Below are 26991 nucleotides of genomic sequence, written 5' to 3'. Positions count from 1 at the left end.
GGATTACTACATCCCAGATGCATGACTTTGCACTTCTTGGCATTGAATCCCAGCTGCCAAATTTTTGACCGCTCTTCAAGTTTCTTAAATCACTTTTCATTCTCTCTACTCCTTCAGACATGTCCACTCTATTGCAGATCTTAGTATCATCCGCAAATAGACAAACTTTACCTTCTACTGTTGAGGTCCTCGACGGCTTCGCCCCATTTGTCTTACCTTATTCACGGCTCCTCCCGCTTACCTGGGCAAGATGGCTACCGCCGCGTCTACAAGCCAACCTTTCTGGCGTCCCCGAAATGGCTATGGGGGCAGCCTCCCGCCATTGCTCCTCTCAGGTACTTACTAGGGTGCGCGCAACCCACGTCTTTGTACCACCCTTGGCGCGAACCTTGAGGACATTCCCTCATGCTGACATCATGCCATTATAAATAACATGAAAATAACATGACATCATGTTATTTTCTCATTAACCCTCATGTTATTTTACCAACCGCTATTGTATTTTATTTATTGTCATTTTTTATTGCCATTTTTCATTGATATTTATTGTTGTTTATTTATTAATTATTTATTGTTATTGCATTTATTTTCATTTATTAATTGTTATTTATTAATTGTTAGCATTGTTATATATATATATTTTATTCTATTTCTTGGATTAACTATGTTCATTGTAAACCGCTAACTTGAAGCGATAGTTACTGTTCATTGTAAACCGGGGTGATATGTATATTATACAGGAACCTCCGGTATATAAATCCTTAAATAAATAAATAAATGCCATCTGGGTATATTACCTTCACTCATTTGCTAGCTCCCCGAGTTAGCAAGGACTCAAATCCGTTATTGTCTATGCTAATCTGCTGCTTCCATGCTGCTGCAGGAAGCGCTCTCTCTCTCTGCCCTTCAGGGTATATGCTAACCTGGGTACCCGCTCCTCGGGGGCCCTCTGCTTTATTTCAGGTGCCTTACAGGGAACAGGTACTCACTCCTCGAGGTACTGCTCTCCCTGCCTCGGTGCCTGTACCATCTCCAACAGACCTGGTGGAATCACATATCAACAGCAAACACCTAGTGAGTACTCTAACTCTCAGTCTATCTCATTCACTGTATCTCCTTGCTGGGAGACCTGCTGCGGAACCTCCTGACGTCATCAAGGAGAGAAGGGCTCCCTCTGCCGAGGTCCCTGAGACTGCAGCTACTAGACTGCCTCACTACTGCCACCTCTGGTGGTTCTCTTCAAGCTGTTTAATAAAAGAACTCTTGTGTTTGTGTAGTACGAGTCGAGCCCAGTGCTGTGGTTCCTCATGGGGCTCCTCCACATGGGCATGGTCACCTCCACAGCACCCAAGGATCCACAACACACATAATTAAAACATCTACCTCTTCTGCAATGTTGCTCACAAAGATATTGAACAGAACTGGTCCCAATACCGATCCCTGTGGGACTCCACTTAACACGGCTGTCTTCAGTGTAGGTTCCATTTACCATTACACACTGTCTCCTATCAGTCAACCAGTTTGTAATCCATGCCACCACCTTGGCGCTCACTCCCAAGCTTCTAATTTTATTCACAAGCCTCCTATGCAGGACTGTATCAAAAGCTTTGATAAAATCCAAGTAGATCATATTGAGTGCTCTTCCTTGATCCAGTTCTCTAGTCACCCAATAAAAAAAACATCATATTTGTCTGACAGGACTTTCCCCTCGAATCCATGCTGTTTTGAGTCCAGCAACTCACCCGATTATAGATAGTTCACTATCCTTTTCTTCAGCAGCATCTCTATTAATTTTCCCAACTCGAAGGTGAGGTTAACTGGCCTGTAGTTTCCTGCCTCCTTTCTGCTAACACTCTCTACCTCTAGGCTCTCTTTTTCACATGGAGAGGTTAGTTGAATTCTCTCTCTCCAACCATGATAACATTCTTTTAAATTCTTCCATTGCTTTTCATTGACAGAGCTGCCTGAGAGCATACAGCTGAGACTGGTAAATGGGAGACCAATCTCACAAAGGGATTACTTATTATAATGCCAAGGACTTTCAACTATCATATTTTTATTAAAGAAACTAATTTCTGTGTGCTGCAACCCAGAGTAAGAAATTGGTTATTTTTACACTTGCACTTCATTGATTGTTGCTTGGAGTCTCTCCTAAACTTTATTGTAGAATACTCTCAACTTTATACTCACACTTCCCCTGAGTGCTGCGACAGAGAACCTTCTCTTTGTTTGTGAGCTGAATTACATCTAGAATTTCCCCTCCATGGATCGGAAGGTCCTTCCCACTTCCTTTCTTGATGCCAATGCTCGGCGTAACCATCATCCGAGTCACAACCTTTATGTCTCCTTCAAACTGCAAGAACAAGGTCAAAATTAGCTGTTCTGTTGTGTTCACTGACGTCTGTCTTAAAATTTCATATAGGGCCTGGTTCATCAAGATCTTTTTCACATACTGAATCTCAGGCCTTTTGGTGCTCTGTTTATGAACTGTCCGATGATAGCTGTGTATTTACTTTGTAGTCTTACCATCTACAAGATTGGCAAAGTTGGCCAAGACACAGTATTTATTTTATTATTTTTTATGATTTATCAATTTCATTTTTTAAAACATTAATTCAAAGTGGCATATAGCAAGTTAAACTGACTGTCAATACATGTGGGCATCAGTCTTACATTAGGGTATAATTTGACAAGGTACTTAAGAAGTCCTTAACTTTGGACTGGGGCAGATAGGCTACAGTGGAGAAAGAACAAGTGTATCAAGTCACATATCAAGATATATAAATCTAACAAAGCATGTAACGTAGGCATATTATGTATATATATATATATATATATATATATATATATATATATATATATATATAAAGAAAGTATTTGCAAATACATAGATATATGTAGGAAGACCTTGTGAGACTGGAAAATTGGGCATCCAAATGGCAGATGAAATTTAATGTGGACAAGTGCAAGGTGATGCATATAGGGAAAAATAACCCATGCTATAATTACACAATGTTAGGTTCCATATTAAGTGCTACCTCCCAAGAAAGAGATCTAGGCGTATTAGTGGATAACACATTGAAATCGTCGGTTCAGTGTGCTGCGGCAGTCAAAAAAGCAAGCAGAATGTTAGAAATTATTAGAAAGGGAATGGTGAATAAAATGGAAAATGTCATAATGCCTCTGTATTGCTCCATGGTGAGACCGCACCTTGAATACTGTGTACAATTCTGGTCGCCGCATCTCAAAAAAGATATAATTGCGATGGAAAAGGGACAGAGAAAGGGCAACCAAACTGATAAGGGGAATGGAACAGCTCCCCTATGAGGAAAGACTAAAGAGGTTAGGACTTTTCAGCTTGGAGAAGAGACGGCTAAGGGAAGATATGATAGAGGTGTTTAAAATCATGAGAGGTCTAGAACAGGTAGATGTGAATTGGTTATTTACTCTTTCAGATAATAGAAAGACTAGGGGGCACTCCATGAAGTTAGCATGTGGCACATTTAAAACTAATCAGAGAAAGTTCTTTTTCACTCAACGCACAATTAAACTCTGGAGTTTGTTACCAGAGGATTTGGTTAGTGCAGTTAGTATAGCTGTGTTTAAAAAAGGATTGGATAAGTTCTTGGAGGAGAAGTCCATTACCTGCTATTAATTAAGTTGACTTAGAAAATAGCCACTGCTATTACTAGCAACAGTAACGTGGAATAGACTTAGTTTTTGGGTACTTGCCAGGTTCTTATGGCCTGGATTGGCCACTGTTGGAAACAGGATGCTGGGCTTGATGGACCCTTGGTCTGACCAAGTATGACATGTTCTTATGTTTTTATGCCAACTTTTCGCCTGTGTATATATCATTGGCATGCTGGAGTATGGGATACAGGAATGGGAAGTGGAGTTCTACGTTGGGCTGGACAGGGGATATGCGACATGTCTCTAATTGTAAAACACACAAAATCCCTAAACTGTTACCACATATGAAAAATCCACTTAGATAATTAATTAAAAAGTGAATCTCATAAATTAGACGCCTGTTCTCATAACGTGAACGTGTCAGAGACCACTAGAGAGTGGACAGAATCACGTCTCGACATTTTAAACCCTGGTCACCTTGAATTTTTTAAAGTATTTTTATAATGCAATTAAAACTTAACTTCATGTGATCCATCAGCAGGCGCCTAAAATACTCAAAAAAAAATTAAAGGTGACCAATGATTAAAATGTCAAGATGTGATTCCCTCCACTCTCTAATGGTCTCTGACACGTTCGCATTCTGAGAACAGGCGTCTAATTTATGAGGTTCATCTTTTAATTAATTATCTAAGTGGATTTTTCCTATGTGGTAACAGTATAGGGATTTTGTATGCTTTCATTAATACAGTTTCCTTATCCTCAAGTTTTGTTTTTTTTTATGTTGTATATGTCTAGTTGTGTCAACCCCTTGAATGTCTGGCAGAAGAGCCAAGCTTTCTCAGCTTTCTGAAATAGAGGTAGTTCTGAATTAGGCACATTTCCTCTGGGAGGGAGTCCACCATAGAGGAGCTGCTGCTGAGAAGGCCTGCTGAGGGTGTCAGATGCTTGACCTCTGAGTGATGGGGTGGAAGATCCTTGAAAGGATCTTAGTGACCTATAAGGAATTTAGGAGGTTATCCTATTTTTCTTAGGAAGGCCCAGATATTAGTGTCAAGATTTTAAGTTTGGCCTTGTGTGGCACTGGTACCCAGTAAAGTTTGTGTAGGGTGCATGTGATGTGATTCTGTTGTTTGGATGCCTTTAACAGTCATGCTGGGGCATTTTGTATTAGCTATAGTTGTAGGATCTTCATTTTCAGACCACATTAGTGTAGTCCAGCCAAGATGATGTCATGGAATAAATTACTGTTACCATGCTCACCTTCTCAATGAATGAACAGAGTTTATGTACTTGGCACCTGTGGCACCCTTTGGCTTAGCCACTAGATGTCTCTAGCAGCCCACAGATCATCTTATAGGAATGCCACATTTCAGCTCCTCCACTAGAGACTGCCTGAGTGGGTGGCCCTTGCCTATAAATAGGGAGTAAGACAGATATAGGAGAGCCATTTGAGTTGAGATTTTGTAGGGAGAGGAGCTCTGTTAGAGTGAGTTTTTAGTGAGGCCTACATTCCTCACTTACAGGCCGATACAGTAAAATCGGCAGGAGAGCTGGCGCTCAGAGGCGAGTACCCGCTCTCCCAACGCACACCCAGGCCACTCTTCTGGACACGTGATCCAGTATTTAAATAAGGGCCCGCGTAAAAAGAGGCGCTAGGGACACTAGCGCGTCCCTAGCGCCTCCTTTTTGACAGGAGCAGCAGCTGTCAGCAGGTTTGACGGCCGACGCTCAATTTTGCCGGCTTCGGTTCTCAAACCCACTGACAGCCACAGTTTCGGAAAACGGACACCGGCATAACTGAGCGTCTGTTTTCCAACTCACGGGCCACGGGCCGATTTTAAATTTATGTTTTTTTAAATTTTTAATTTTTTTAAATTTTGGGGCCTCCAACTTAATATCGCTATGATGTTAAGTCGGAGGGTGTACAGAAAAGCAGTTTTTTTATGCTTTTCTGTACACTTTCCCGGTGCCGGCAGGTGTTAACTTCTGAAAGTAAAATGTGCGGCTTGGCTGCACATTTTACTTTCTGTATGGCGCGGGAATAACTAATAGCGCCCGCAACATGCATTTGCATGTTGCGGGCGCTATTAGCTTCGGGGGGGTTGGCCGCACATTTTCGACGCGCTATTACCCCTTACTGTATTGGGGGTAAGAATAGCGTGTCGAAAACTCGCAGCCAATCGCGGGCTAACAGTGCACTCCGCCGGAGCGCACTGTACTGAATCGGCCCGTTAGTATATTTTTTTAGGGCTACTCCTTCCTGTGCACTCCCTGCCAGTCTGGATATACCTCAGTTTAGAAAAAGAGACATTTTTCCGGATTTTTTACTTCTTTGCAAATTGCTTTGCTGGGTTTGCAGCCTAGTGCTCCTGGTGAAGGCTATTCCCAGAAACCAGAGGCCAGGTTACTGAAGATCTGTCGGTATCTTTAGAACAGAGAAGAGCTACACTGACAGTGTCATCCCAGAAGATTTTGGATATTTTAATAAAAACATTCTCTTTTGTTGAGGAGAGGTGTTTTTTGTCACCTCTCCTCTTATTTGGAGATTGGACAGTGAGCTACTTAAAGGGCCAGTGGCCCTTTAAATAGCTCTGCGTCATAACTGAAACCTGGTTAAAACCCCCTGACATTTCACTCCTCAACCAACTACCCACTGAAATCTACGACATCTTCTCTATTCCTTGCAAAAAGAAAAGAGGAGGAGGCTTACTCCTCATTGCCAAAAAAGAATTGAAACTTCACCCTCAAAAGGTCAACACACCCTCCAAATATGAAATTGGTTTCTTCAAATCAAAGCTCCTCCAAATCTGGCTTATCTACACCCCCCTTGGTCTCCTAGAGAGTGATTCCTCACCTTTAATTGAATTCTTTGCTGACTCACTGTCCACTGATCTCCCCACCATTATCCTTGGTGATTTTAAACTTCATGTTGATTCCAACCCCCAATCGCCAGCTTGTGAAGCATTCATTTCCTCCCTAGAAGCTATGGGTTTTACACAACTTATACACTCCCCTACACACAAAGCTGGTCACACTCTCGACCTCTTATTCATAAATTCAGACATCAATATCTCTAACTCTCCCACTTGTTACCCAGTTCCATGGTCCGACCATTCGATTATCAAAACAACCCTTTCCCTACAACAACCCGCCCCCATTCACCCACCACAACCTCACTCATTTAAATATCGTAAAACCTGCCCCACAGATGTTCTCACAACAGCTTGCTCAAACATAACTAATGAAATAGATCTCACTTCAGCTGATAGTGCCATTTCTTCTTGGTTTGATGTCACACTTAACATTGCCAATCAAACTTGCCCAATTGCTTCTAAAGCCATCAAACCTTCCCAACTGACCAAAAAACCATGGTATTCCCCGGAACTCAAGTCTCTAAAAATCCTCTTCAGGAATTCCGAAAGGCAATGGCGCAAACATCCCTCTCCAGCGACTAAAACCTCTTACTATCAACACATGCACAACTACAGAAAAGCTATACTCCAAACCAAACGTGATTACTATGCAAAAAAAATTCATAATTTCCAATACAACGCTAAGGCCCTCTTCACCATTGTTACCAACCTTACCAAATCCCCACCCTTATATCCACAGGAACCTGGATCTAAAAAACAATGCAACGACCTAGCCCTTTTCTTTCAAAACAAAATCACTTCCCTTACTGCTCACTTTGCCCACAATCCTGTCAATACAATACCTCCCCTTAACATTCAGTCCACCTCAATTTCTTCATTTGAATCTTCATCTTCCTTGGAAATAGAAAATATTCTAAAAAAGTTGAAGCCCTCATCACACCCATCTGAAACAATTCCAACCAAGCTCTTATTGTCCATCCCTAAAACTATCGCCAAACCCATATCAAACATAATAAACTGCTCTTTAGAACAAGGTACCGTTCCAAACATTCTGAAACAAGCTATCGTCAAGCCTATACTTAAAAAACCTAATCTTTTTTTTGCTTGTATTTGTAATCTATAGAAGTTACACAGATTGTAAAGTCATGTCATATTGGATATATTTTTCTGTGTTAAATTGAATGATTTACATGATGTGTAATATCTTCTGAATATTTGAAATTTCAATAAAAAATAAATTAAAACAAAAAACAAATAAAAAAAACCTAATCTCGATCCTTCTATCCTCTCCAACTTCAGGCCTATCTCTAATCTGCCTTTTCTCTCTAAGATCCTAGAGAGACTAGTCAATACACGCTTATCTGAATTTCTTGATCAATATAAAATCCTCTCACCTTCCCAATTTGGCTTTCAGAAACACCTAATTACTGAAACCTTACTCCTCTCTTTAACAGACACTATCATCAAAGGAATAGACTGTGGTAACTCTTATCTATTGGCCATGCTTGACATTTCTGCAGCGTTTGACACCGTTAATCATAATATCCTCACAAATATACTAATCAGCATTGGTATCTCAGGATCTGCACTCTCATGGTTACAATCCTTTCTACGAAACCGACAATACACAGTCACCATAGACAGCCATGAATCCAACCTGATTAGCCTTAACCGAGGAGTCCCTCAAGGATCCTCTTTATCATCTACATTATTTAACATCTACATGCTCCCCCTAGCTAAACTCCTCACTAATCTGGGATTTAAACACTTCATCTAAGCAGATGACGTTCAAATTCTTATTCCCTTCACAGACTCTCTTGCAAAAAGCCCTTCAATCCTGGGATTCTTGCCTCACATCCATCAACCAACTCCTCACCGACATGCTGATCGCCCTTAACCCCCAAAAAACTGAACTCCTCATTATCTCCGCCAGTCACCCCATACTTCACAACTCCATCCCCTCTTCTTCCACTATTTTTCACACATCCACTCGAAACTTGGGCATCACCATTGACAATCAACTTACCCTTAAACCTTTCATCAAATCCATCCTTTAAGGCTGCTGTTACTACACATGATTAAAAAACTCAGACCTCTCCTTCATTTCTCTGATTTTCGCACTGTTCTCCAGTCTATTATCTTCTCCAAAATAGACTAGAGATGTGAATCGTGTCCTCGATCGTCTTAACGATCGATTTCAGCTGGGAGGGGGAGGGAATCGTATTGTTGCCGTTTGGGGGGGTAAAATATCGTGATATATCGTTAAAATCGTTAAAACCCGCTAAAACCCACCCCCGACCCTTTAAATTAAATCCCCCACCCTCCCGAACCCCCCCCAAATGACTTAAATTACCTGGTGGTCCAGCGGCGGTCCGGAACGGCAGCGGTCCGGAACAGGCTCCTGCTACTGAATCTTGTTGTCTTCGGCCGGCGCCATTTTCCAAAATGGCGCCGAAAAATGGCGGCGGCCATAGACCAACAGGATTCGACGGCAGGAGGTCCTTCCGGACCCCCGCTGGACTTTTGGCAAGTCTTGTGGGGGTCAGGAGACCCCCCCAAGCTGGCCAAAAGTTCCTGGAGGTCCAGCGGGGGTCAGGGAGCGATTTCCCGCCGCGAATCGTTTTCCGTACGTAAAATGGCACCGGCCATACGCGTATGGCCGGCGCCATTTTCCGTACGTACAATGGCGCCGGCAGGAGATCGACTGCAGGAGGTCGTTCAGCGAGGCGCCGGAACCCTCGCTGAACGACCTCCTGCAGTCGATCTCCTGCCGGCGCCATTTTCCGTACGGAAAACGATTCGCGGCGGGAAATCACTCCCTGACCCCCGCTGGACCTCCAGGAACTTTTGGCCAGCTTGGGGGGGCCTCCTGACCCCCACAAGACTTGCCAAAAGTCCAGCGGGGGTCCGGAAGGACCTCCTGCCGTCGAATCCTGTTGGTCTATGGCCGCCGCCATTTTTCGGCGCCATTTTGGAAAATGGCGCCGGCCGAAGACAACAAGATTCAGTAGCAGGAGCCCGTTCCGGACCGCTGCCGTTCCGGACCCCCAGGTAATTTAAGTCATTTGGGGGGGGGGTTCGGGAGGGTGGGGGATTGAAGGAGGTAGGATTTGGCAAGGAAATGTTTAAGTTATTTGGGGGGGGGTTCGGGAGGGTGGGGGATTTAATTTAAAGGGTCGGGGATGGGTTTTTAGCGGGTTTTAGTGTGCCGGCTCACGATTCTAACGATTTATAACGATAAATCGTTAGAATCTCTATTGGTATTGTGTTCCATAACGGTTTAAGACGATATTAAAATTATCGGACGATAATTTTAATCGTCCTAAAACGATTCACATCCCTAAAATAGACTACTGTAATGCTCTGCTCCTTGGCCTCCCCTCTACTAGTACCAAACCACTGCAACTCTTACAAAATGCCTCAGCACGTGTCCTCACTAATTCTAAAAAGCGTGACCACATCACACCAACTCTGAAAGAACTACACTGGCTACCAATCCACTCAAGAATTCTATATAAGTCATTATCCCTCATTCACAAATCCATTGTAAACGAAAACATGCATTGGCTTAATCCACCCCTACAACTCCACACATCCTCTAGACCAACTCGTTCTATCCATCAAGGAAAGCTTCATCTCCCTTCTATCAAATCTACCAAACTATCTTCCACCACAAAAAGAGCCTTTTCACTAGCTGGCCCTACACTCTGGAACTCCATTCCTCCGGACCTTCGAACTGAAACAGTCACCTCTAAATTAAAAAAAAAGCTAAAAACATAGCTGTTCTCACAGGCCTACTCTTAAACAGTCCACCTTTTCCATCCATACTCCAGCCGTTTTTCTTGATACTCCCCTAGTCCTTGGACCTTCAGTCCTAATCTAGTTACTCCCTTTAGCTCTACTCCACTCTACAAACGTTCCCTCATATTCTCTCCCCACAAATAATACCCTTCCTGCCTCTCCTCCTGAATCCTTTCCCCACTTCGACACTTTTTCATTCTTTGGATTTCTTTTGTCCACTTCTGTCTAATCTTTTCCACCCAGTTTCTTAATCCCCCTCAGACCATCCTTACCCTATCCATACATTGACTCTACTAACTCATGAAATTCATATATGACGTCCTTTTTAATATCTACTCTATTTGAGTTATCTCAAAACCTATATTGTCCTTTTCTCATAAATATCCATCCTGTAAACGTTGGTAATCGTCTCATAATATGTACACCGGAATTGTTCATTTTGCCTCATAATATGTACACCGGAATTGCTCATTCTTAACAGTATTATTCCATCCCTTAAATCAATTATTATCATTCCCCCCAATTATCATTTATTCACCTTTGTTATTTTTTATTTTCTCTAGTTATTATTCATCCTACACAGTTATTGTTAAGTTCCTTTAATCGAATTTCCCACAATCATTTGAAATTGTTATAAATTTATGTTACAATGTATGTTCTATGTAAAGGGAAAACTCTGTTTTTTGTAAACCGGTACGATGTGCAAACGGTTATCGGCATAGAAAAATGTTAAAATAAATAAATAAATAAATACATACATACATACATAAGAGGCGCGCTCTGGCGCCTAGGAAGGCCCAGAGACAGGACGTCTCTGGGCCTTCCTAGGACGTCGGAGCAGCAGCGGCTTCCTTTGCCGCTAGAAGGCAGACTGACTCGCAGCTTCCTGCCGTGAGTGATGGTTCTGTGCGCGGAGGTCCGGGCCGCAATGGTGCGGCAGCAGCAGCGGCTTCCAGGCCGCTTGGGTGGTCGGCAGCGCGGTGATTTGGGCCGCGGAGGAGCCGCAGTCTCATCGGCTCCCTGCCGCTGAGACAGGAGAGAAGTCGGTGACGTGGCAGAAGAAAGGTAGGTGGAGAGGCCTGCTCGCGGGATGGGCTCTGCGGCAGCAGCGGCAGCTTCCAGGCCGCTTGGGCGGTCGACAGCGAGGTGATTCGGGCCGCGGAGGAGCCGCAGTCTCATCGGCTCCCTGCCGCTGAGACAGGAGAGAAGTCGGTGACGTGGCAGAAGAAAGGTAGATGGAGAGGCCTGCTCGCAGGATGGGCTCCGCGAGCAGGATTGTAAGAGATACACACTTGCAACAAAGGAAACACCTCATTGCCTGGGCCACAAGAAGTAATTTCCTCTCAAAGGACTCACCTCTGGGGTTGTAGGATATCAGACGTTTTTACCACTGTATGCAACAAAATATGAATTCTAACTTCTATGGACACTGACCAGTGTTCCAGCAAAGGAATACAGAGACATGTATGTTTCATCAGAAAAACAAGATCAGGAACTTTTGACCAGAATGACAATATGTGCCCAGCTTATCTAATCTGCCTGTTATAACGGTTATAACTTCTTTCCATGAGCTAAGCCCAAGACAGAAAAGGGTCACAGAGGCGAAAACAACTCAAATCTTCCCAGAGGTGAAAAACAGCCTATCCAAAGGGCAAGCTCATCACACAGGGGGGCTCGCAGGTCAAGACATTCCAGGACCAAGATCTGACCCTGGTCTGGGTTGCCAGACAATAGGACCAGAGACCCCCCCTTTGATGGAAACGGGGAACCAGCACTCTGAAATGAAGAAATTACCCCACCTGTCCTGCTGCTTGACTATGCATGAGCTTCAGTCCACGGATCCGTGTCGGGGGACTCGCTGTTCTGTAAACCTCCTGTAGATTGTTTTGAAACTCTTGAATAAAGCCCGCATCTTTGTTTAAAGCACTACCTTGTTACCTGTGTTAGGCACTTATAACCTATCACAAGCATTATAAGGTACATTTTAAAAGGGACACGCTGATTTTATAAGATGTTCGCGTTGACGTGCGCACGTTATAAAATCCGATACCCGGGCACACATGTGCCCAATTTTAGATGTGCTCGCGGGTGCCCATTCGAGCTTGAAAGGGGGGGGTATTTTTTAATAAACGTGTGCTGAACCGATCAGGCCATCCCCAGTTTCCTAACCCCCTACCTACCTTTCCTCCCTTTTCCCCTCTCCTCTCCGACCCCTAATCCCCACCTGGCTACCCAAATTTTTTGTTTTAGAACTTGCCTGCTTGACGAAGCAGCGGTACGTTCCACGCCCTGGCCTGCTGCCGGTGCACGCCATCCCGGCCAGCCCCCGCCCAGACCCCACCCCTGGCCCTCTCCCAGCCCGCTCCTTTTTAAAAGCCCGGCATTTTCGCTCATACCGGGAGAAACACGCGTGGCCGGGCCGCTTTGAAAATGCGCTCGGCGCGCATGCGGCCCAGACACACAAACATATCCCAGAATCTGTGCTCTGGGCTTTTAAAATCGGCCCCTATATCCATACTTTGGACTAGGGATGTGAATCGTTTTAGGACGATTAAAATTATCGTCCGATAATTTTAATATCGTCTTAAACCGTTATGGAACACAATACAATACAGATTCTAACGATTTATCGTTATAAATCGTTAGAATCGTGAACCGGCACACTAAAACCCCCTAAAACCCACCCCCGACCCTTTAAATTAAATCCCCCACCCTCCCGAACCCCCCCCCCAAATAACTTAAATAACCTGCGGGTCCAGCGGCGGTCCGGAACGGCAGCGGTCCGGAACGGGCTCCTGCTCTGAATCTTGTCGTCTTCAGCCGGCGCCATTTTCCAAAATGGCGCCGAAAAATGGCGGCGGCCATAGACGAAAAAGATTGGACGGCAGGAGGTCCTTCCGGACCCCCGCTGGACTTTTGGCAAGTCTCGTGGGGGTCAGGAGGCCCCCCACAAGCTGGCCAAAAGTTCCTGGAGGTCCAGCGGGGGTCAGGGAGCGATTTCCCGCCGCGAATCGTTTTCGTACGGAAAATGGCGCCGGCAGGAGATCGACTGCAGGAGGTCGTTCAGCGAGGCGCCGGAACCCTCGCTGAACGACCTCCTGCAGTCGATCTCCTGCCGGCGCCATTTTCCGTACGAAAACGATTCGCGGCGGTCCAGCGGGGGTCAGGGAGCGATTTCCCGCCGCGAATCGTTTTCGTACGGAAAATGGCGCCGGCAGGAGATCGACTGCAGGAGGTCGTTCAGCGAGGCGCCGGAACCCTCGCTGAACGACCTCCTGCAGTCGATCTCCTGCCGGCGCCATTTTCCGTACGAAAACGATTCGCGGCGGGAAATCGCTCCCTGACCCCCGCTGGACCTCCAGGAACTTTTGGCCAGCTTGTGGGGGGCCTCCTGACCCCCACGAGACTTGCCAAAAGTCCAGCGGGGGTCCGGAAGGACCTCCTGCCGTCCAATCTTTTTCGTCTATGGCCGCCGCCATTTTTCGGCGCCATTTTGGAAAATGGCGCCGGCTGAAGACGACAAGATTCAGAGCAGGAGCCTGTTCCGGACCGCTGCCGTTCCGGACCGCCGCTGGACCCGCAGGTTATTTAAGTTATTTGGGGGGGGGTTCGGGAGGGTGGGGGATTTAATTTAAAGGGTCGGGGGTGGGTTTTAGGGGGTTTTAATGTGCCGGTTTTTCGATTTTTTCGATTTTTTCACGATTTTTAACGATTTTTTCACGATATTTTACCCCCCCAAACGGCAACAATACGATTCCCTCCCCCTCCCAGCCGAAATCGATCGTTAAGACGATCGAGGACACGATTCACATCCCTGCTTTGGACTCCTTGGATGCACATCCTCCTACTCCTGAACTTGATTAGCCATTCTTCCCCAGCTCTTTACCTTGGTTCAATCACCTTTACTCCTGTCTTTTCTTGTACTCTCAGCTGCCAGAGCTGCAGCCTCCATAATCATCTCCCTACGCCATCACAATAACACATCCAAGAGAGAGAGAAGCAGCCGCCATCCAAAGGAAACACCTCCCCAGGCGATTGTCTGCCCTGTCTTCCTCTTCTCGTAACTGCCTAACAGCCAGAAGATGAGGGCCTCCCCCATCCTGTAGGGTAAAATGTTTCTCTCTCTCTCTGCCCGTGGCTGCCACAAGCCATCAGGATGCCAATCTGGGGCTGGCCGCCAGCTGCAGCAGTCTCTGCGCTGCTATTGAACAATAGCTCTCCACCCACAGTCCCGCTTAATTTTTCTCAGACAGAGGGAGGTAAAAGCACCTTCATCAAGCCCGAGGGATCCTGACCCTGTAGCTCTCCCAAGGTCAGCGCAGCCCATGCTTACTGTAGTGTCCGTGTTAAGACAGCATTATTTCAGTACGACCTAAATGTCAGCTTGCACTGGTCGATAGTGCACCCTCTGCGGTATGTTTGGACGAAGTTTCTCACTGTATGCATCTGGTCTGAAGGAAGAACGTCACACATTTCTGTACCCATGGTCTTCTGCAGGTCACGATTTTCTTACCTTGAACTTTTTCCTGAAATTCTTCTCCTCTTTCTCCTTGTTTATTAAGGTCTTCTCGTTCTTTACTTTCAAACCAGAGTCTTTATCTTCGTTGGATAGGCTGGAAACAAATGATAAACACAGCGCAGCGATGGTGACAAATGTTGTGTTTCCAGCGCGGCGACACACCGGACTAGACCGAAAGAAATAGGAAGCCAACAGAGTCCACCCACCCATCCCTGGTCTGCCACTCACGACACTGCCAGTGCCCGCCGCTTCCTGCCCTGACAGCATGTGCGCCACATCAATGGTAATAATTATCCAGCTGCCCCCTTGCCTGCCAATCCTGGCACACACTGTGCTATATCCAGGATAATAACCTCCACCCCCCACCCCAGTTACTACTCCCGAAAATCTATCTACATATATTGTTCCCTTTTCCCAACCAAAACCCCTCCCCCCCCCTCGGGAATGCCTCTTAATGCAACAAAGAGGTCAATATTCAGTGGCTTGGCGAATGGGAAAATGACCTGAAGCAACCAAAAAACAGAGTTTATTACCGTGGTTTGGGAGGCAGAGCAGGCTGTTCCTTCACAATCGATTCTACATCATCATATAATTCCTCTGTAGAAGGACACAGGAAAGCAAAGAAGCTGGTTAGGACTGAGAACAGCCTGCTAACTTGCAGTATGTGTGTGTGTGGGGGGTGGCTTTCTTCGCCTTTCTCTGGATTACCATCCGCAGGGTGCTCTTGTGTGATCAAGGGAAAGTTGCATTCATTTCTTTCAGTCAAATCAGCAATGTAACCACAGCACTGGGTGGCAATTGAACAGTATAATTGTGTAATAACATAACTGTGTGTGATAGGGATGTGCAGAAGGAAAACTTTCGTTGCTATTCGGTATTCGTTGCGCCGGGACCCAAATCCGTTGCATCCGTTTTTGGGGGAACCCGATTCGTCCTTTATTTATTTATTTACTTAAAAAATTTTCTATACCGTCGTTTAGTAATGCACCATCACAACGGTTTACATTTCGGCACGAAATAGGCTGGTCAGGTTTCTAAGTTATCCATGGTGTGCCAATATTTTACGGTTACATAGTTCAGTAATATACTCTAAATGAGAGATGGGTTGGGGTTACCATTTATATGATTTTGGGATAATCATATATGTGTATACTGTTTCAATTTAATATTTAATAATGGGGAACAAATAATAAAATTGTCAATTTTCTGTTTGTTGGTGACTTTCAGCTGTTTGTATTGTTAGTCATCGCTCTCATTGTGAAATGCTTTTTTGAAAAGCCAAGTTTTTAGGCCTTTTTTGAAAAGTTTTAATTCTTTCATTAATCTCAGTTCAAGTGGTAATGTGTTCCACAATAATGGTCCTGCCAAAGATAGAGCTCTCTCTCTCACCTGGGTCAACTTTGCTGTTCTGACTGAGGGTATGGTTAGCAGTGCTTTATTGGCCGACCTGAGATTCCTTTGTGGGACATGTAATCGTAAAGCGGTGTTTAGCTAGTCGGCGTTTTTGTCATTGATTAATTTATGAATTGTGCAAAGTGTTTTGAATTGTACTCTCTGTTCTATTGGGAGCCAGTGTAAATCCGCACGTGTTTGGGTAATATGATCTCTTCTGCCTTTTCCAGTAAGTATTCTGGCAGCTGAGTTTTGTAGTACTTGCAGTGGCCTGATTGTGGTGTATGGTAAACCTAGGAAAAGTGTGTTACAGTAGACTGTGCTGGCAAATATTAGTGCTTGTAGTACTGTACGAAAGTGTTCCTGTGTTAATAATGGTTTTAGTCTTCTAAGGACCATTAGTTTGGCATAGCCTTCTCTTACTTTTGTTGATATGTGTTGTTTAAGGCTGATTTCGGTGTCCATAATAACTCCTAGGTTTCTAACCTTATTGTTTAACTCCACTAATTTATCATTTTTAAGTTTGATGGGATTTTTAATTCTTACAATGTTTTTTCGTTCAAGGTGTATAAATTCCATCTTTTCTATGTTAATTACTAGTTCCATTTGAGATAATAGTTGTTTTATTATATCTAGATACATCATTGCAAAGTTCAGTGTTTTCTCAATTGACTCTTCCACTGGTAGAATTAGTTGGATGTCGTCAGCATATATGTAGTGTATGATACCTAGCCCTGCTAGTAGGTGGCAGAGGGGGAGCATGTAAATGTTAAATAGAGTCACTGAGAGTGCTGAGCCCTGGGGGACTCCTGTTTTTAGGCCAATCTTGTCTGATATTGTGTTTTTTATCTTTACCTGATAAGATCTGTTTGTAAGATAGGATGTGAACCAGTCAATTGTTTTTTTTGTAATCCAATTTCTTCCAGTCTTTTTAATAGTATGTTATGGTTCACTGTGTCAAATGCTGCGGACAGATCTAGTAGTATCAAAATGTAGTGTTTGCCGCTATCAAATCCACGTAGTACACTATCTGTCAGTGAGATTAGTAATGTTTCGTGCTATAGTGTTTTCTGAAACCATGTTGTGATGGGTAGAGTATGTTACTGTTGTCTAGATGTTCTGCTAATTGCTTTTGTACTGCTTTTTCTATTAATTTAGTGAGCATAGGCAGGTTTGAAACCGGTCTATAGTTACTTAAGACGTTAGGGTCATTATTTCTTTTTTTCAGAATTGGTTTGATTATTGAAGTGGTTTGATTATTCAGTGGGTCTGGCATTACTCCTTCATTGAGTGATAGATTAATTATTTTTGCTAATGTGTAGGAGGTTATGTCAGCTAGTTTTTTTATGTCTGTGGTTGGAATGGTGTCAATTATATGTGCAGCAGGGTTTAATTTTTTTATCAAGGATTCTACTTCGGTTTGTGATACCTCGTCAAATGTGGAGAACTGTGTCACATCTCTTTTTTGCATTTTGATTTCTTGTTTATTTAGGATCGGAATCTTAGCCCTAAGGTTAGTGATTTTGTCTGAGAAATAGTGTGCTAATTCATTGCATTTGCTTTCTTGTGGGGTGTGGGGTGTTTCTGCTTTATCATTGGTCAGATTTTTTACTATGTTGAATAGAGTTCTTCGGTTATTTGAAAATTTTTCAATTTTTGAACTAAAGAATTGTTTTTTTGTGTCAAGAATTAGTTGCATTCGGTATTCGTTTCCCATTAAAGTTGAAAAAACCCCCCATCCCAACCCTTTAAATTTAATTAGCTACAACCCCCTACCCTCCTGCCCCCCCCCCAAGACGCCAAAAGTCCCTAGTGTTCCAGCGGGGGTCCTGGAGCGATCTCCATTTTGAATACCGGCAGCCGTATTCAAAATGGTGCCAATAGCCTTTGCCCTTACTATGTCACAGGGGCTACCGGTGCCATTGGTCGGCCCCTGACACATGGTAGGAGCACAAGATGGCGCCGGCCGTCCATTGCTCCGTCCATTGTTTTCAGAGAGTGCAGCGGTGTACAGAAGTTTATCTTTTTTTGGTCTTCCAGGCCCAGCCTGTGGGTCCTGACCAGGGTCGGGAGTGTTTTCTCCTTCTAGTACACAACCTGTCTGATGGAGCTTTCTCTCTGGGTCTATTTTAAGGGAATTTTGAGATTTTTATTAGGAACCCGACTGGACACCTGGGCCTTTCTTGCCCACAGGGATTGGGGAACCCTGTGTGGTGGGCCACCCAGGGACAGGGAAGACCCTCCCCTGAAGTGGTAGTGACCTGCTGTGAGGAGGGCACTCCGCTGTTTAGATTTCTGTTCTTTTGGGGAAGGAACATTTTTGGGTTAGAAGACCCAGGAAGGAAGTTTGGCTGCCCCTTCCTTCCAGCTTGAAGCAAGAAATCATCTTGTTTCCGAGAGAATTCCTTACCATCAAGGATCCTACAGAGAGTACTAAAGAGACTGTAAAATCCAAGAAGATCCAGAAGATCTGCTAACCGTGAGTAAAGGAAGAGAGAGAGAGGATCAACTCTCTGTGCCTTGGACTGTTTTTGCACGTTATCAGTTCTGGAAGGGGTTTTGCCCAGCTTAAAAGACCCTGCCCATCTGGGAGCTCCTCTAAATTAATCCAAGAGGCGTTAATCCCCCTATTGCATTAGGGGGTGGATTAGCGCCTATTTATCCCGCGTCCGACTGCGGGTTATACGGTGCGCTGGGCTGAGCCAGAGTATTGCATCGGGCCCCTTCTCTTTGGGGGATGCCCAGGTTAGGGAAGAGCTGCCCCTCCACACCTCAGCAAGGACAGAGGAGTTGGGTGAGCCAGTGCCAGGGCCCTCCTGCGTTAAACTGCTATTCAAGGGAAGAAGAAACTTTGCGTTGGAGACTCAGGAGGAAGTGTCTGACTGCCCCCTCCTAGCTGAAGGGAACATCAAGGGCCACGGTTCCTGCGGGATTTCTCCCATAAGGGCTCCAAGCACCAAGAGAACGACGAACTGTGAGGGACAAATCAACTGAGAGACGCGACAGAGGACACCACACAGGAGCCTTCGCCCCCGGGGGGAGAGAGAGAGAGAGAGAATTTGCCGCTCTCTGTGCCAAGCCTGTTTCGCATATTTTTAGCCAAGGTTGGAGGGGAATCCCTGCCATATCACCAAAAACGGGAATCTTTCCCCCCCCCCCCCCCCAGGATCTTTGTTTACTCCTTGGAAGTGGGGACATCCTGGCTCCCTGTGAGGGACACTTCTGCACAGACCGAGAGAAAGAACAGTAACGGGCACAGATTAACTGCGGGGCTGAGACTGAATAAATTCAACCCATTTATCACTGCTTATCTGCAAGGAAGCTTTATTTTTTGGACACCACCTCGCAGTCTGGAGTTGGGTTTTTATTATAACGTGAACTTCGTCGCGGGATGCTCCTCTCCCGGGATGGAAAAAGAGATTATGTCTCCCTCTAGCCAGGGTCCCTGCCCCAAAGAGACTGTAAATAAGTTTACTGCCCCCCCCCCCCCGCCCCCATGTGGGACAGTGACACTGGAGTGAGGTTACAGGGATAACTCAACCCCTCCCACAAACACCCCTGAAAAGCCCCTTCTTTATCTGGCCAAATTATAGCCGGATAAGTAGTTCTCCTGCTATTATTTATCCGGGGATAAGTGGCTGAATACGTTTGCCATTTAGACGGATAACTTGTGAGTGGTGTTTTGTGAGCCTATTCGTTTTCACGCTGGCGGAATTCATGCAGTAGGTACTCTCGCGCTAGCTCTTCTTCTTCCTCTCATAAAAGGCCCCCCTCAACTGTTTTAACCTCGTTAGGGTTGAATTGTAGAATTATTTCCTCCTGAATATATTATTTAGGTACAATTTTCAATTCCTTATCCTTAGAACATTTGCTGTCTTAGTACTGAACTCATGAGTGAACTCCCCCCCCACCCTAATGTGTTAACATGGGACCTGGGCTGGACCCAGAGGCTTGGGCGAAGCCGGGAGAGAGGAGGCAGCACTGTCCAATTTGACTGGCATCTATCCAGGCCCTATTTCCAACAGACCTTTGCAAGAAGTGTAGGACGGGACAGCTCCCTCTTGGCCAATAAGGCCTTATGAGCTTGGAAGACCACAGCTGACCTTAACTGCTCATTGGCCGATACTAAACTGGAAATCATAGCTCTTTCCTGGGACCATAGAACGTCCCTAGCAGCATCCCTTTTCCATCTTTTCAGCACCCCTGGGGCAGGTCTATGCCATCAGAGTATCAGTATAGGTCAAAGTCCCCTGCTGCTGCACATCCTGGGAGCCGGGCTTTCTCTAAAGCAATGCCTCCCAATCCTTTTCTTTTTCTCTGCAGCAAATGTACATCCCACACCTTTCTCTGGAAGTCAAAGATTGCAAAGCTGGTGACAGCGCAAGCATTACGTGTGGTCTCTGGAGTCTGACGGCATCTCCAGCACGGGGAAGAGAGGCACTAGAACATTAGCAGGATGCTGGACTATACTTTGCGGTTTGGAACGTGGTTTATAACATTGCATCAGAGTGTCATATACGTACCGTGAAGGCCAACATCATCGTAGATTTCCCGTTCTCTGAAACAGCAAGCAACAGCATTTCATTTGGCACTTTTGGCTGTAATGTTATTGTTGCTTTCTACTGAAATCTAACTTGGCTCTACCCCAAGTGCCAGCAACTGTAGACCCACAGCTGTAAATATGACTGAAGACATATTCTGGGCCTGTGACGGATCCTATTTATGGAAGGTCCCTATTATTATAATAAGCCAAAAGAGTGGAGGAGTAGCCTGAGAGTTAGGGCTTCAAACCAGGAAAAACAGTGCTCAAATCCCACTGCCATTCCTTGTGACCTTAGGCAAATCACTTCATCCTACATTGAAAAGTGAGAATGTAAAATAAATAAATGAAAGAGGACTCATTTGGTCAGATTTATTTCATGCTGATTTGCCAAAGGACACTCTCAGTGAGATACAACAGATAAAAATGTACTATCTGAGCTTTTGAGAGCTCACAGATCCCTTCTTCACAGTCAACTTCAACCTCCTTTGAATGTTTTAACATCTGAATTTACCTCCACTAGTTTAGATTTATGCAAACATTTGAAAATCAAATAGATTAAAATTGTTTGTTGCTGTCGCCCTGTCCAGTTGCTCCCATACATTTACTCTGTCAGCATAGACCCTACTCAATCTATCGTCATCTCCTCCTTTATCCATCCCATGGCTGTCTGTCTCATTACTAAGCATGCTTGTATTATCACTGCTCAATCTATAGTCATCTCCTCCTTTATCCATCCCATAGCCATCTGTCTCATTCCTAAGCATGCTTGTATTATATCACTGCTCAATCTATAGTCATCTCCTCCTTAATCCATCCCATGGCCGTCTGTCTCATTCCTAAGCATGCTTGTATTATATCACCACTCAATCTATAGTCATCTCCTCCTTTATCCATCCCACGGCCGTCTGTCTCATTCCTAAGCACGCTTGTATTATATCACTGCTCAATCTATAGTCATCTCCTCCTTTATCCATCCCATGGCTGTCTGTCTCATTCCTAAGCATGCTTGTATTATATCACCGCTCAATCTATAGTCATCTCCTCCGTTATCCATCCCATGGCCGTCTGTCTCATTCCTAAGCATGCTTGTATTATATCACTGCTCAATCTATAGTCATCTCCTCCTTTATCCATCCCATGGCTGTCTGTCTCATTCCTAAGCATGCTTGTATTATATCACTGCTCAATCTATAGTCATCTCCTCCTTTATCCATCCCATGGCTGTCTGTCTCATTCCTAAGCATGCTTGTATTATATCACCGCTCAATCTATAGTCATCTCCTCCGTTATCCATCCCATGGCCGTCTGTCTCATTCCTAAGCATGCTTGTATTATATCACTGCTCAATCTATAGTCATCTCCTCCTTAATCCATCCCATGGCCGTCTGTCTCATTCCTAAGCATGCTTGTATTATATCACCGCTCAATCTATAGTCATCTCCTCCTTAATCCATCCCATGGCCGTCTGTCTCATTCCTAAGCATGCTTGTATTATATCACCGCTCAATCTATAGTCATCTCCTCCTTTATCCATCCCACGGCCGTCTGTCTCATTCCTAAGCATGCTTGTATTATATCACCGCTCAATCTATAGTCATCTCCTCCTTAATCCATCCCATGGCCGTCTGTCTCATTCCTAAGCATGCTTGTATTATATCACCGCTCAATCTATAGTCATCTCCTCCTTTATCCATTCCATGGCTGTCTGTCTCATTCCTAAGCATGCTTGTATTATATCACCGCTCAATCTATAGTCATCTCCTCCTTAATCCATCCCATGGCCGTCTGTCTCATTCCTAAGCATGCTTGTATTATATCACCGCTCAGTCTATAGTCATCTCCTCCTTTATCCATCCCATGGCCGTCTGTCTCATTCCTAAGCATGCTTGTATTATATCACTGTTTGTTGTTCACTATCACCACAGCTTGTTGGCAATTCCAGGTGTCCACTGCCCTCAGCTTTTCCTCTGAACCTTCCTCCATGCAATTTCATTCCATACCCCCTTGTAAATTGTTATTGGAAATGTCTGCCTCTTTAAACAGAGGTTCACTTGTATCTAAATTAGGTGAAAAAAATAGTAGATATGGAGATTCAAATTGAGATGCAAATGGTTCAGATGTATCCGAGTGGACTTGCAAACTCTCTTAGTTTGGCTCTGATTATCCACCCATCCCTGTCTGCAGAGCTTCAGATTTAATCCAGTTCATCAGTTCCTAGCGTGAACTGCTCTTGTTTGCTAGGCTGCCCATGCACAGACTGAAGTCAGTTACATAACATTGTTTAACATTTTCAGAATCTTGTGGCACATTATAAATAACTGCAGAGCGGAGAAACCTAAGGGGAGATATGATAGAGATCTATAAAATCATGACTGGAGTGAATGGGTAAAATCAAATTGGTTGCTTACTCTTTCAAAAAATAGACTAGGGGACATTCCATAGACACATAGAAACATAGAAATGACAGCAGAAGAAGACCAAACGGCCCATCCAGTCTGCCCAGCAAGCTTCACACATTTTTTCTCTCATACTTATCTGTTTCTCTTAGCTCTTGGTTCTATTTCCCTTCCACCCCCACCATTAATGTAGAGAGCAGTGATGGAGCTGCATCCAAGTGAAATATCTAGCTTGATTAGTTAGGGGTAGTAACCGCCGCAATAAGCAAGCTACACCCATGCTTATTTGTTTTACCCAGACTATGTTATACTGCCCTTATTGGTTGTTTTTCTTCTCCCCTGCCGTTGAAGCAGGGAGCTATGCTGGAAATGCGTGATGTATCAGTCTTTCTCCCATGCTGTTGAAGCAGAGAGCCATGCTGGATATGCATCGAAAGTGAAGTATCAGGCACATTTGGTTTGGGGTAGTAACCGCCGTAACAAGCCAGCTACTCCCCGCTTTGTGAGTGTGAACCCTTTTTTCTTCTCCCCTGCCGTTGAAGCAGAGAGCTCTGCTGGATGTGTGTAGTATCAGTTTTTTCTTCTCCCCTGCCGTTGAAGCAGAGAACTGTGCTGTATAAGCATTGAAATTGAAGTATCAGGCTTATTTGGTTTGGGGTAGTAACCGCCGTAACAAGCCAGCTACTCCCCTCTTTGTGAGTGCAAATCCTTTATTCCACATTTCCTCTTGCTGTTGAAGCTAGAACGATGTTGGAGTCACAGTAAGCATGTGTACGTTTATTGAATAAGGGTATTGTCTCCAGGCAGTAGCCATCATTCTGGCGAGTCACCCACTCTTCATTGGCGGCCTCTTGATTTTATGGATCCACAGTGTTTATCCCACGCCCCTTTGAAGTCCTTCACAGTTCTGGTCTTCACCACATCCTCCGGAAGGGCATTCCAGGCATCCACCACCCTCTCCATGAAGAAATACTTCCTGACATTGGTTCTGAATCTTCCTCCCTGGAGCTTCAAATCGTGACCCCTGGTTCTGCTGATTTTTTCCTACGGAAAAGGTTTGTCGTTGTCTTTGGATCATTAAAACCTTTCAAGTATCTGAAAGTCTGTATCATATCGCCTCTGCTCCTCCTTTCCTCCAGGGTGTACATATTTAGATTCTTCAATCTCTCCTCGTACGTCATCCGATGAAGATCCTCCATCTTCCTGGTCGCCCTTTTCTATACCGCTTCCATCTTGTCTTTGTCGATACGGTCTCCAGAACTGAACACAGTACTCCAGGTGAGGCCTCACCAAGGACCTGTACAAGGGAATAATCACTTCCCTTTTCTTACTCGATATTCCTCTCTCTATGCAGCCCAGCATTCTTCTGGCTTTTGCTATAGCCTTGTCGCATTGTTTCGCAGACTTCATATCATTAGACACTATCACCCCAAGGTCCCTCTCCTGCTCCATGAAGTTACTAAGTAGCACATTTAAAACGAATCAGAGAAAAATACATTTTTTCACTCAGAGCACAATTAAACTCTGGAATTCATTGCCGGAAGATATAAAGGCAGTTAGTGTAGCTGAGTTTAAACGTTTCCTAGAGGAAAATGCCATAAACTGGTATTAACCAGGTAGACTTGAGGAAAGGCGCTGCTTTTCCCTGGGCATAAGCAACATGGGATCTATCTACCAGGGAATAGCCACTGCTTATTGCCAGCAGTAATAGCATGGGATCTATTTAATGTTTGGGTTCTTGCCAGGTTCTTATGGCCTGGCTTGGCCACTGATGGAAACAGGATGCTGGGCTTGATGGACCCTTGGTCTGACCCAGTATGGCAGTTCTTATGTTCTTAACTAGTTAAGTTCAAATACTTACATTTGTAGCAGAAATCTTCTTGGAACAAAACCATCTGCAATGAAGAGAGAATTTTAGTTAAGTGAGAAAGAGAGCAGCTACTGTCTCAGCATCACCGTTAGACATGCCATGCAAATAGAGTTCCCACTTGGCTCCATGTCAGAAGGAACAGGTTAATCCAGTCCTGATTTTACCCTATTACATTCAAGCACTTGGAGTTGTGATTTTTGTTTTAGGTAAATCAGTGGGACAATCAGAACTCTAAATCCCTGCCTGCAATATGGTAAAACCAGGACTGGACTAGCCTGTTCCTTATGAAATGGAGCCTGGTTGGCTACCCTTCATGGTAAAGCAATAGCGACAGTTCAGGTTCAGATACTTCATGGAAACAGGAAGGAGCGCACGCTGGTTCCCCAGAGAGCTGGAATTGTACACCAGGTGTGCTCGGGGGGAGAGGAGGAGGAGCGGGCCTATCGAGATCTGCTGGTAGTCCTGGAGCAGAAACTAGGGAATGGGCTCAACCCATGCCACATGCTCTGAATTAGGAAGTTTGAAGGCCTTGCATGAGAGGTTCTAGTGATGCTGAGTACAGGGGTCAAGTAATACTGCAGACACTCACTCACATACAGTGCTTCCTCCAACAAACTATGTTTGTATGATTTTGTAACTGTTTTTTATTTTTTTTTTATATGTTTATATGGTGTTGTAGATTTTATGTTACTTTATTAACACTGGCAGCCGCGACAAATGCCTGCCTGGCCCACTCCCCTCCCCTCCCCCACCCCCCACACATGCACCCTTAGAGAACGAAATCCAAGAAACAAAGTGAATGCAGACAAGAAGTATGACTTGGAAGTACCGACTGCAGTTAATTAATAAAAACTTGCCAACGGCTCGGGTACCCGCCCACACTGCGACAACAATTATCAATAAACACAAAGTGCAAGGTCCCTAAGCTGGTTAACACCTGAAGACAGAGGGTGTGTGTGTGTGTACACATGTAGTCAAAGGCTAACTAAGATCGCTCAGCTATAAGCCAGCCGAGAAGATTCACATATATGCACACGCATGTCTATATCTGCAATACCATTGCTTATGACACGTCGATACGCCGCAGACCATAATAAGGGGCATCTCCGCCTAACATGTTACCAAATTAATTTCAATAAAGCATAAATACCCGCTTTGCAGGCCTATTTCTCTCCGAAAAAAGGCGGGGGTTGGATGGGAAAGCTGAAAGCAAAAGGAAAGGGCTGCTCTCCGGATCTCGTCTTTAAAGAGGGCCCTGACGTCGCCAGGCCGCTATCACTGTCCCCGTCCTATGACATCATCTGGAGCGACCGGCGCTTCCAGATAATGTCTTCGGCACACCAAAACGACGCGCGCCGACAGAGCAGTGGGAAAGTGGCCGCGAGCAGCGCCGGAAGAAGGAGATGACCGGGATGTGGTGCCAGGTTATGGGCGGACCCCGGGGCAATTTGGCCCAGGCCTGTGGCATTAACGCTGGCAGTCGTAACAAACACCTGCCTGGCCCAGTCCCCTCCTCCCCACACATGCACCCCCAGAAAATGAAATCCAGAGACAAAATGCATACAAGAAGTGTGATGTATAGACCTCAGTTTATTAACAAAATAGATACTAACAGCTAAATCCCACCTTAGCCGTGGGTCTAGGGAAAAACTGGGCTACACCCACCAGTCATGCCACCCGCCATGAAAAACCAAGCAAGGCAGCCATCTTTGCTCTGGTCCCCCACTATGCTTTCAAGCGAGGGAGCCACCCCTCCCAGGCGTATCCCCATGCCTCACCATTTTGCCATAAAGGCATCCTCTTGCCAGTTGACAGCTAGCCAGGTACTGTGGCGAAAAACTCCATTGCCAGCAAAAAGAAACTTGCCAATGACTCGGGCACCCACCATAGGCATGAGGTGGGAGAATCCTTGCCTTATGCCCCCCCCCCCCATCACTCATCTGCGGCCATCTCCTATAACACCA

The 26991-nt window shown here is 44.9% G+C and overlaps 1 protein-coding gene across 1 annotated transcript in view; it reads right to left on the bottom strand.

Annotated features, from left to right (window-relative positions):
- Positions 1 to 26991, bottom strand: part of LOC115096377 (PML-RARA-regulated adapter molecule 1-like) — a 58210-nt gene that overhangs the window by 10866 nt on the left and 20353 nt on the right. The window contains exons 4-8 of the mRNA XM_029610883.1: positions 25019 to 25052; positions 20742 to 20776; positions 15360 to 15423; positions 14821 to 14920; positions 2191 to 2353 (exon numbers count right to left, since the gene is read on the bottom strand). Of these exons, the coding sequence (XP_029466743.1) occupies positions 2191 to 2353; positions 14821 to 14920; positions 15360 to 15423; positions 20742 to 20776; positions 25019 to 25052 (396 nt within the window). The remainder of the gene's footprint in view (positions 1 to 2190; positions 2354 to 14820; positions 14921 to 15359; positions 15424 to 20741; positions 20777 to 25018; positions 25053 to 26991) is intronic.

Source organism: Rhinatrema bivittatum, chromosome 8 (genome assembly GCF_901001135.1).
Source record: "Rhinatrema bivittatum chromosome 8, aRhiBiv1.1, whole genome shotgun sequence".
NCBI classification, from domain to species: domain Eukaryota; kingdom Metazoa; phylum Chordata; class Amphibia; order Gymnophiona; family Rhinatrematidae; genus Rhinatrema; species Rhinatrema bivittatum.
Note: the sequence above shows the minus strand (reverse complement) of the source record. Positions and strands in the feature narration are given on the sequence as shown.